The sequence below is a fragment of the Bufo bufo genome, unplaced genomic scaffold (assembly GCF_905171765.1).
Source record: "Bufo bufo unplaced genomic scaffold, aBufBuf1.1, whole genome shotgun sequence".
NCBI classification, from domain to species: domain Eukaryota; kingdom Metazoa; phylum Chordata; class Amphibia; order Anura; family Bufonidae; genus Bufo; species Bufo bufo.
In genome coordinates, this window is record NW_024400104.1 from 1 (window position 1) to 11,757 (window position 11,757).

Sequence of the window (11,757 nt, forward strand, 5' to 3'; positions counted from 1 at the left end):
CCTGCATCTTCAAGTAGGAGTAGTGTCTTAAGAGGCAGGGATTCATCAATCACTGCTCCCGATACAGGCAAGAAGGTGCAGGACAAGCTTGTTAGTCATTTGTCCCCTCATTTGTCTCCTCATCTGTCGCCTCATCTTGCCCCTCATCTTCCTCATCGTCATCCTGCTTCTGGTCCACTTCGGAAGTATCTGACGATTCATGTAGAACCACGTATTCTCTGCTGCTGAAGCCAAATTTCAGTACATCTTTTTCTTTTAGTTCATAGTACCGCTGTGGCTCAATTCTTTGGTTGTTCAGGTAAGTGCCATTGCCAGACCCAAGATCAATGATGTATGGTCTGACCCGTCTACCTAGGGTTCCGTCTGTACGGGTAAACTCCACCATCCTAGAAACAGAAATAAAAAATAAAATTTATTTTTTTATTAAGAATCTTAATTATTCCTGATATTTCCTCAAAGTAGCCGAAATAATGTCCCTTTACAAGATTCACAGCATTATCTCCTGTATATTGGGAGATTAGAAATCAGATCGGGAGTGAAAGCAGCTAAAACCTGCATTCACTTATAGCTGCTATTACTCCTGGTCGGATTTCTAACAGCTATATCTCCAGCTTGTTTTAAAGCTTAGACTGTCAGCTTTCAAAGAAGACCAGGCCCATATCTCTAACCTCTACCCAGCCCAAGATTAGAGGAGTTAAAGCAGCCTTACCCCCTCACCCTGCTGCCTGAGATCTGCTCAGGCTGAACTGATAACTCGGGCAAAACTGTTTAATGGGCCATGGCATTTTCCATTTTTTACTCTGCGTCTTCCCAGAGCCATAACTTTATTTTTCCGTTCACATAGCCGTATGAGGGCTTGTTTTTTTTAGGGAAAAAAATTATACTTTCTAAAGGCACCATTTACGATTGCATACAATTGTAGTTTAGTTAGGTCCCCCCCAGGGAACTTGAACAAGCAATGATTAGATTAGCATTAGAGTGTATGAGAAGTTTACTGCTTTCCTATGCAGCCCTGCCACAGGCAGACTCTCCATAGGAACCTATGTGCTGCAGCCTCGGATTATTCAGGAGGACCAAGGCTGCCGCACACCCTCTCTGATCCTCGTTAGGGGGAGGCGGTGCATGGCTGGGAGCACGTGCTCCCAGTTTTTGAGCTCTGATGCCATAGTCACATTTAACCATGGCATCTGAGGGGTTAAACGTGTGCGATTGACATGAATGTTGATTGCATACATTCGCTTAGTCGATTGCCGTTTAAAATAGGAGACACCTGGCGGCTATGGTTGGCTCCGTGTACATTTGTTCACAATTTACTTTTTTCTAATCACCCTAAAGCAGAAGTCCAAGTGATTTACTACTAGGTTAAGTGTCAAAAACATAGTCCCACCATCTTGTAATGGCATTAGCTTTTTACAGCTACTAACCTAAGAACATAGCTAAAAATAAGAAAAGTGGTTTCATTCTGGGCCGACTTTTAATGAAAACGTATACGTTACCTGTACTGCAAGGCAGCATGTTGTTTGGAGCAGGAAGGATGATCAATCGGTATATCAGCAATCCGCCGCTGCCTGCCCAACAGGTATGCACTTTGTCTATGGATGTACATGACAGGGAGAGCCTCGTCATTCTTGAAAGGATACAGCCTCCAGCGTTTCTTGGGGATGCGAGCTTCCGGGGGCTCACTGTACTTTATTACCACACCTCTGAAAGTGTTTGTGTCTTCAAGCAAAGCTCCAGAAAGTTCAAAATTTGGCGCATCCTTATTTTTACTGGCACTGTCGGACTCGTTTCCTGGCTCTTCTTCTTGCTCTTCTCTCTGCCTTCTTTCTCTCCTCCGGTTGTTGTGGAATTTCCTATCTGCTCTCTGCTCTCTTAAGTTGTTCTCCTCCCGCTCCCTTTCTCTGTGTCGGGACACATTGTGACGGCCCCTATCGGTTTGGTCTCTATGTCTGTCCCTCCTGGGTTCCTCTTCCCTATACGTGGGCTGGCGCTCATCATGTGTTCTGTGAGAGTGCTCGTCTCTTTCCTTAGGAAACATTCAATGTAAAGAAGTAAGCAGTCAGCTATACTTTACTATTAAAATTGTTTATAAAGCAAGAATCTGACTAACCACTATGGGGAATAAGGTGTAAAAACTTAAAGGGGTTGTCTCAATTCAGCAAATGGCATTTATCATGTAGAGAAAGTTAATACAAGACACTTAATATATTGTTATTATCCATATTGCTTCCTTTGCTAGCTGTATTCAATTTTCCATCACAATATACACTACTTGTTTCCATGGTTACGACCACCCTGTAATCGAGCAACGCTGGTCGTGCTTGCACACTATAGCAAAAAGCACCAGCCTATGCACACTCCCACGGTCCCAGCAACCAGAGAGGCCGATGCTTTTTCCTATATTGTAAAAGCACGACCACCGCTGCTCGATTACAGGGTGGTCGTAACCATGGAAACAAGCAGTGTATAATGTGATGGAAAAATGATTCCAGCCAGCAGAGGCGGCAATATGAACAATCACAATACATTAGTAAGTGCCTTGTATTAACTTTCTCTACATGATAAATCCATTTGATTAAGTGAGACAGCCACTTTGGCGGGTTGTCCCTTGCACTGACCACTACTAGGTAACTGTGGTATGTGACATGGTGCCCTCATTTAAGTGATTGACCCAACATATGATACATGCTTGAGATGAGTCTGCAGCCCATAGCGTGAGGTCCTGAACATCAGTCTAGGAGGACATACGGAAAGCGGCTGTCTAAATGAACCACGCATGCTGTGTATGCAGATCCGTTTTTACACAGCCCTGCCTGTCACTGAGAAATGGTTCTGACTACAGTTCCATAGAACACAATAGAAAATAGTCCAAAAAGGTGGGCACCAGCAGAATGGGCTAAAGTCTATTTGGCCCCAAAAGGTATCCAGCCTTACTTGTAGAATCATATCACCAGCAGACAGTATCAGGAAGTACAAACATACCTAGTGGCTTTCTTCAGAGAGATCTTAAAGGGGTTATCCCACAAGTAATGTAAAACAATTAAACCAGACATCATATAGTTCAGTCTCTTTCTAACAAGGCTAGAATCTGCCCTGTCTAAAGAAGGGGATATAGGACGGCTCTACCTCTGATTGGGGATGGCAAGGTGCACCAATCTGATGTCGCACTCAGATCACCAAGGAAATTGGATCAAAGAAATGAATGGGCACTCTTCTATCCGGAACACAGGTTGAATGTGGTAACACGGTCTATATTTATTAATACATAAAATAGCACACAGATCCGAATCAAGATATAGAGGTAATCTCCCTATTATTATATCTAGTCGATACTAAAAAGTAACATAAATAAAAGTAAAATGTAGGCCTGTAAATACACAATACAATGGGATACAATAATAAAAGTTTGCTAAAATACACAGTGGATTCCAATCCTACTTTGAACGGATTGGATAAAATGGCTTCGGAGGTCAGAAGAAATCGGTCACAGATATTGTAGATGGGCTGAGTCCGTCCAGTCCGCAGGTGTAGGGTAGTGGCCGAATAGAAATGAATCCAGTAAAGTCCTACTCCCTATACGTGGATGAGTTTCAAAAAGGTGGATGAATTTCAAAAACTATAACTGAACGCTGTCAGTGCAGAGATTATCTCTCACTCTTTGCCAAACTGTTGCGATCAGAGAAGCTTGGATACAGCATTGTAAGCTAGCCTTGGTTTTCTAGCAGAAGATTTTAAAGTCGGATATCCAGCAATATTTAAATATCATAGAGTGATTTGGTACTCGCTCTCCTGGTTTTAAAAGACCGTTGAAAATCAGGATAGCGGAACATATAAACAATATAAAAAAAGGGATATGAAAAACATGTACTATCCAAACACTTCAAATTGGTGCATAATCAAGATCCAAAAACCCTGACTTTTGCAGCATTTGAACAGATAGAGCGCCATTGGAGGGGAGGGAATCATATTGCACGAATGTCCAGGGCTGAATCTAAAAGGATTTTCGAGTTCGGCAGTTTGGCTCCAGCTGGGCTAAATGCCGATCTGGAAATATTTGGGTTCCTGTAATGGGGTGGACGCCCTCAGATGATGAGGAGTACTAGTCTGGCTGTTTATCAGCACTATGGCCCCCCCCTGGCCTGGAGGCCTCCACCCCCATACCATCTATATACCTGTCCTTCAGATATCACCTGTGAACAATCAGAAATTCATATGTCCGGACACCATAAAAGACCAATATATTACAATATTAGCGAATGATCCCCAATGTAGTGTTGGAGGCTATATATTATATATCATGTTTGATATGCTGTATGTTGTATATAATATATACTTATTAATATCTGTTCCTATTTTACACTATATATTTGATAATGAAAGTGGTTGCGAGTAGGTATTTGTAAATATAATGAAAATCTTTTCCTGAACCCATAGCAAGTAATTTCTGTGGTATTTGCTGTGGCAGTGAGATATCTAGCTTCAAATCTATTCATTATATTTTAAAATGTTTGACTATTTTTAGATATTTACCTTATATAGGGAACATATGTGATATAATTGTACACACAGTGAGAACGCAACTAGTTCTATCGAAAATAATCAATAGAAAATGTTACCCATAAGCCAAAGACACTATGGAACAAAAAACGCATCAATGCATGAAAAACCGCAAAGGAAACGCAAGAGAACCGCAATGCAAGGAGGAGTCCGTTTAACAATTCTAGATCCACTGGATCCATTCCAGATTTACCAGGGAGCCCCCTTGGGAGGTATAGGAATAAAAGCCGGTAAGCCAGACAGTTCTAATAAAGCCACTGAGGAAGAAGGCAGGATAGCCTTTGAAACGCGTCTGGCGTGGAGGAATAATAGACCTGGATCTGGCAATAACCGGCAAAAACTAAAACAACAACATTCCTGTTGTTTTGGAGAAAGCGCTTTCATCAATCCTTTTTGGCCATATTCTGGCAATATACAAGGAACATTAAGAAGCAGGTGTAATCAAATCACCTGAATGAGTGCTGCGGGAGATACGAGAAACGCCCACTACAAACAGAGGGCCAGTCCGTGAACTGATCACGAGTTAAGCAGAGACAGATCTCTGACCTGCAGCCGGACCCCTATAACAACTTGAACGATCCACACGGACCTGGTATGAAGCAGTAAGGCAGCATTGAAATTCACCTTTAAGAGGTAAGCTTACCTTCTACTCACGCCACGTGGGACAACACTGACTGGACACCATCATTGAGCGTGAGTATCAAATCACTATGATATTTAAATATTGCTGGATATCCGACTGAGATCTTCTGCTAGAAAACCAAGGCTAGCTTGCAATACTGTATCCAAGCTTCTCTGATCGCAACAGTTTGGCAACAGTTTCCCTTCCAGGAAAGCGGCTACGAGTGAGAGATAATCTCTGCACTGACAGCGTTCAGTAATAGTTTCCCTTCCAGGAAAGCGGCTACGAGTGAGAGATAATCTCTGCACTGACAGCGTTCAGTAATAGTTTCCCTTCCAGGAAAGCGGCTACGAGTGAGAGATAATCTCTGCACTGACAGCGTTCAGTAATAGTTTCCCTTCCAGGAAAGCGGCTACGAGTGAGAGATAATCTCTGCACTGACAGCGTTCAGTAATAGTTTCCCTTCCAGGAAAGCGGCTACGAGTGAGAGATAATCTCTGCACTGACAGCGTTCAGTAATAGTTTCCCTTCCAGGAAAGCGGCTACGAGTGAGAGATAATCTCTGCACTGACAGCGTTCAGTAATAGTTTCCCTTCCAGGAAAGCGGCTACGAGTGAGAGATAATCTCTGCACTGACAGCGTTCAGTAATAGTTTCCCTTCCAGGAAAGCGGCTACGAGTGAGAGATAATCTCTGCACTGACAGCGTTCAGTAATAGTTTCCCTTCCAGGAAAGCGGCTACGAGTGAGAGATAATCTCTGCACTGACAGCGTTCAGTAATAGTTTCCCTTCCAGGAAAGCGGCTACGAGTGAGAGATAATCTCTGCACTGACAGCGTTCAGTAATAGTTTCCCTTCCAGGAAAGCGGCTACGAGTGAGAGATAATCTCTGCACTGACAGCGTTCAGTAATAGTTTCCCTTCCAGGAAAGCGGCTACGAGTGAGAGATAATCTCTGCACTGACAGCGTTCAGTAATAGTTTCCCTTCCAGGAAAGCGGCTACGAGTGAGAGATAATCTCTGCACTGACAGCGTTCAGTAATAGTTTCCCTTCCAGGAAAGCGGCTACGAGTGAGAGATAATCTCTGCACTGACAGCGTTCAGTAATAGTTTTCCTTCCAGGAAAGCGGCTACGAGTGAGAGATAATCTCTGCACTGACAGCGTTCAGTAATAGTTTCCCTTCCAGGAAAGCGGCTACGAGTGAGAGATAATCTCTGCACTGACAGCGTTCAGTAATAGTTTTCCTTCCAGGAAAGCGGCTACGAGTGAGAGATAATCTCTGCACTGACAGCGTTCAGTAATAGTTTCCCTTCCAGGAAAGCGGCTACGAGTGAGAGATAATCTCTGCACTGACAGCGTTCAGTAATAGTTTCCCTTCCAGGAAAGCGGCTACGAGTGAGAGATAATCTCTGCACTGACAGCGTTCAGTAATAGTTTCCCTTCCAGGAAAGCGGCTACGAGTGAGAGATAATCTCTGCACTGACAGCGTTCAGTAATAGTTTCCCTTCCAGGAAAGCGGCTACGAGTGAGAGATAATCTCTGCACTGACAGCGTTCAGTAATAGTTTCCCTTCCAGGAAAGCGGCTACGAGTGAGAGATAATCTCTGCACTGACAGCGTTCAGTAATAGTTTCCCTTCCAGGAAAGCGGCTACGAGTGAGAGATAATCTCTGCACTGACAGCGTTCAGTAATAGTTTCCCTTCCAGGAAAGCGGCTACGAGTGAGAGATAATCTCTGCACTGACAGCGTTCAGTAATAGTTTCCCTTCCAGGAAAGCGGCTACGAGTGAGAGATAATCTCTGCACTGACAGCGTGCTGTAATAGTTTTCCTTCCAGGAAAGCGGCTACGAGTGAGAGATAATCCGTGCATTGATAGTGTTGAGCCCCTACAGACCGAGGGCAATACACGACCTACGACTGTGACCGAATACCGTATTATTTTGAGCACTCATATTATATCATACTCCATATTGTTGGACTTATATGCACGTTCACAAATTTGCTTCAGCACGATTATATATGAATGGACCTTGATTTACTACCAGTGATTTTTGCACTATCAGTACTTTTTTGAAATTCATCCACCTTTTTGAAACTCATCCACGTATAGGGAGTAGGACTTTACTGGATTCATTTCTATTCGGCCACTACCCTACACCTGCGGACTGGACGGACTCAGCTCATCTACAATATCTGTGACCGATTTCTTCTGACCTCAGAAGCCATTTTATCCAATCCGTTCAAAGTAGGATTGGAATCCACTGTGTATTTTAGCAAACTTTTATTATTGTATCCCATTGTATTGTGTATTTACAGGCCTACATTTTACTTTTATTTATGTTACTTTTTAGTATCGACTAGATATAATAATAGGGAGATTACCTCTATATCTTGATTCGGATCTGTGTGCTATTTTATGTATTAATAAATATAGACAGTGTTGCCACATTCAACCTGTGTTCCGATAGAAGAGTGCCCATTCATTTCTTTGATAGACCCAGCCCTGTACCTGACATGGATCCAGAGATCTCCCCATTCAAGCTGGCAGCTCAGGAGGAGTGCAGCTGGTGGCAGTGGGAGGATGGACCTGAGCGCGGGCTTCCATCTCATTACAAGAAGAGCGCACAGCAGGTAGATTTCAGAGGCTATGCTAAGTCTCTACCTGCCATTACAAAAGGATTCAGATCCAGGGCCTGGTGTGACAATTGTAAAGCATTTTCATGGGACAACCCCTTTAAGCAAATGAACTCATGCCATCAAGTAGCTGGGTAGATTATAGTTTGATTTTGTCCAAATTATGCAAACCCTCACTGTACCACGGCTAATTACTGGGGCTACTATCTGGTGGCTCACGTGGACAGTGTACCTGCTTTATTTTCACAGGAAGGTGTGGTGGGCTCCTGCTGGCACTCCGGTGCCTCCTATTCCTCGGAGATCTGCTTCGTTTGATAGATGACTTTTTCCTTTTCCCTGGTGACCTTCACATAAAATAAATGTTTAGTACCTAAATGTAAATGGCTAAAATGCACGATCTCAATGTCTAAGTAACAACACAAGTCGCCCCACTGATGACGCCTGTGGCAGAGGTACAGGCAGGAGCCTCCCCACTGATGACGCCTGTGGCAGAGGTACAGGCAGGAGCCTCCCCACAGATGACGCCTGTGGCAGAGGTACAGGCAGGAGCCTCCCCACAGATGACGCCTGTGGCAGAGGTACAGGCAGGAGCCTCCCCACTGATGACGTCTGTGGCAGAGGTACAGGCAGGAGCCTCCCCACAGATGACGCCTGTGGCAGAGGTACAGGCAGGAGCCTCCCCACAGATGACGTCCGTGGCAGAGGTACAGGCAGGAGCCTCCCCACAGATGACGCCTGTGGCAGAGGTACAGGCAGGGGCCTCCCCACAGATGACGCCTGTGGCAGAGGTACAGGCAGGGGCCTCCCCACAGATGACGCCTGTGGCAGAGGTACAGGCAGGAGCCTCCCCACAGATGACGCCTGTGGCAGAGGTACAGGCAGGAGCCTCCCCACAGATGACGCCTGTGGCAGAGGTACAGGCAGGAGCCTCCCCACAGATGACGCCTGTGGCAGAGGTACAGGCAGGAGCCTCCCCACAGATGACGTCCGTGGCAGAGGTACAGGCAGGAGCCTCCGCCACAGATTCCAGACTACATACACTGAGTTTGTAGAAGAACACCGAGGCCAGGCTCAGGCCCATTTTGCTCGTGTATTTCTGATGTGTGACCAAACAGGTTTACACGCCCAAACTCACAGCAGCATCAGGAACTGGGTTGCTGTGAGTTCAGACTAGGTAAACTTGTGGTTGATCTAGGTTAGACATCCAAAATACGGAAGCAGAATGCGTCCACGATACATTTGTGTGGTCCTGGCCTCAAAGTTTTACAGCATAGTCACAGGCTGTCCTGCATAGGACCCCAATAGTCCTAAACTGTGCCCCATTAGATAGACTCATCTGTCTGAGGTCCCGCTGCTCTGCTCCCAATTGCTGGCCTCAGCACCGTCAAGGTATATTCACAATGATGATTTTCAGTGCTGAAAAAACCTGATGCAGAATCTGTTTTCCAGACACTGTTTTGACAAGGATCTTTATTCCTGCGGAATCCGCCTGAAGAATGGACAGGACACTTCATTCCATGGCGCAAAAAAAAAAGGCGGTTTGAATTAAAAGGTGAAAAAAATCCACACCAAAAACCAGGTGTGAACATTCCCTCACTTGTGCTTAAACGCCACTCCAATAGCAAATGTGACCACTGAGGCCTGTGGTTGGTTGCAGAAGTCACATCCTGGGAATGGGGCAGTGGCGTGGGCACAGCAGGACCACGGACAGGCAAGCGCTTGATTTCTTTTTATAAGGGCCCATTCAGACGGCCGTATGTTTTTTGCTGTCCGGATTGCATTTGGCATTTTTGCAGACCCATAGACGTGAATGGGCCCACATCTAATCCACAAAATTGCGGATCAGATGCGGAAAGCAACATACGGCCGTCTGAAGAACCCTAAAGCAGTAAAGTCTAGGACCATTGGTGTTATCATCTACTACGGAAAACCCCTATAAACAAATATGGAGTTTCCGAAATATTCACAGTGTGATGACATGGAGCGGTCGTTCTTCATGGGATATTTAAAAAAATTGTCTAGCAGGAAGTAAGTTAGTAAAATTAAAGGGAACCTGTCACCGGGATTTGATGTATAGAGCTGAGGACATGGGTTGCTAGATGGCCGCTAGCACCTCGGCTATACCCAGCCCCCATAGCTCTGAGCGCTTTTATTGTGTAAAAAAAAAAATGATGTGATCCATATGCAAATTAACCTGAGATGTGTCCTGTACGTGAGATGAGTCCAGCGTGAAGGAGCGCAGCATCGGCCCGCATCCTCAGAATCTCCTTCTTGCTCCCCGACGTCACAAAGCTAGAGCGCCGTAATCTGACAAAGCGCAAGCTAGCGCATGTGCAGTTCGTTCCCCGAGGTTGATGCCAGCACAGGGAAGGAACACTATGCCGACAGTGCATGCGCTAGCTTTGTGAAGTCGGGGAGCAAGGAGAAGATTCTGAGGATGCGGGCGGTGCTGCGCTCCTTCACGCTGGACTCATCTCAGGGACAGAACTTCTCAGGTTAATTTGCATATGGATCACATCGGGTTTTTTTACACAATAAAAGCACACAGAGCTATGGGGACTGGGTATTGCGGATGTGCTAGCGGCCATCTAACAACCCATGTCCTCAGCTCTATACCCAAAATCCAGGTTCCCTTTAAGAAAACCTCAACACTTCAACCCCCCACTGCTGCCAGAATCCCTTCACTCCCCTGCAGCCAATAAGCCGGGTCCTTGCATCTACAGCATGAGACCGCGATGCCCCGGGGCACTTGAGGACCACTGAAGCAGCAGCGCCGGCCTGGTGGAGGACCGATCAGATCTCACCCTTAGACAACCTGCATCCCCCCTTTAGGGCTCCTTCACACGACTGTATGAATCAGTCCACATCCATTCCGCTATTTTGCGGAACAGAGTGGACCCATTCATTTCAATGGGCTGCAAAAGATGCGGACAGCACACCGTGTACTGTCTGCATCCGTAGCTCCGTCTGGAGTCCCGGCAAAAATGATAGAGCATGTCCTTTTCTTATACGCAATTGCGGACAAGAACAGGCATTTTCTACGATAGCGGGGGACATTGCCAGACTGCATATTGAGGAATGCACATGGCCGGTATCCGTGTTTTGCAGATCCGCAAAACATTACAGTCGTGTGAATGTAGCCCTAGGCCTCTTTCACACGAACGTCTGCGCTCTGTGGCCTTATTGCAGACCCGCAATACACGGGCACCGCTCCGTGGGCATTCCGCATCACGCATGTGGACCCATTGACTTGAAAGGGTCCGCAAATCCGGAGATGCGGAATGGTAGCACGGAACGAAAGCACCATCTTGTTGCGGAACGGGCGGATCGCGGACCCATTAAAGTGAATCGCTTCGCGATCCGCTGCCCCTCGGCTGGCGTTCCTGCATTGCGGCTCGCAGCATGGCCAAGGGGCGCACACGTTTGTGTGCACGAGGCCTTATTGTGTTGTGTATCCCGCTAATGGGGACATGAGGCAGCGGATGAAACTTTATAACTGAGCCAATTGTGGAGATTTGATTTGCTGGGAGAATGGACAGGAAGACGGAGGCCCTTTGTATATGAGGTCAGGTTCACAATCACCATCTCGTGTACACATTGGTGCGGTAATAATAACGCACACGGCTGCTCTCACGCTCGGCCGTACCTGCTCCTCCTCCGGGCCGCCGGAGAATCCCCTTCGCTATCGCCGGGGCTGCGCGGTGCCCGGTGACGCCTGGCCGGGCTCCCTCTCTCCTCTTTCACTGGGACTGGGCTGTACTGCCTCTTCTTCTTGTGTCTCCCCTCATCTCTGACCTCCATCATCGCTCCGCCAGAACCAGGTGCGGGTAGCCTCGGCTACGACGCCGGAAGCAGCAGAGGTTGCCGGGAGGTCTAGCTTCCGGTGGTCGCCGCTGACTTCCGGCTGTATGTTGCGAAAACACGCGAGAGATTTTACAGAAGCAAA

The 11,757-nt window shown here is 46.4% G+C and overlaps 1 protein-coding gene across 1 annotated transcript; it reads right to left on the reverse strand.

The window, feature by feature from the left end:
- Nucleotides 1-6: 6 nt before the first annotated feature.
- Nucleotides 7-11,750, reverse strand: SNIP1 (Smad nuclear interacting protein 1). Its single transcript, XM_040413196.1, has 4 exons — nucleotides 11,458-11,750; nucleotides 8,044-8,155; nucleotides 1,497-2,026; nucleotides 7-386 (listed from the first exon to the last, which is right to left on the reverse strand). Exons 1-4 carry the CDS (start codon nucleotides 11,613-11,615, stop codon nucleotides 92-94), a joined length of 1,095 nt encoding a protein of 364 aa, XP_040269130.1. The 5' UTR covers nucleotides 11,616-11,750; the 3' UTR covers nucleotides 7-91.
- Nucleotides 11,751-11,757: the final 7 nt, after the last annotated feature.

Bases quoted from the DNA above. Each gene is read 5' to 3' on its own strand.
- SNIP1 (XM_040413196.1), bottom strand. From the start codon at position 11,615: ATGATGGAGGTCAGAGATGAGGGGAGACACAAGAAGAAGAGGCAGTAC. The intron at 2,027-8,043 runs GTACACTGTCCA...ATGTTTCCTAAG, and splicing joins TTCCTGTGAAAATAAAGCAG to GAAAGAGACGAGCACTCTCA. The intron at 387-1,496 runs GTAACGTATACG...TTCTGTTTCTAG, and splicing joins CATGCTGCCTTGCAGTACAG to GATGGTGGAGTTTACCCGTA.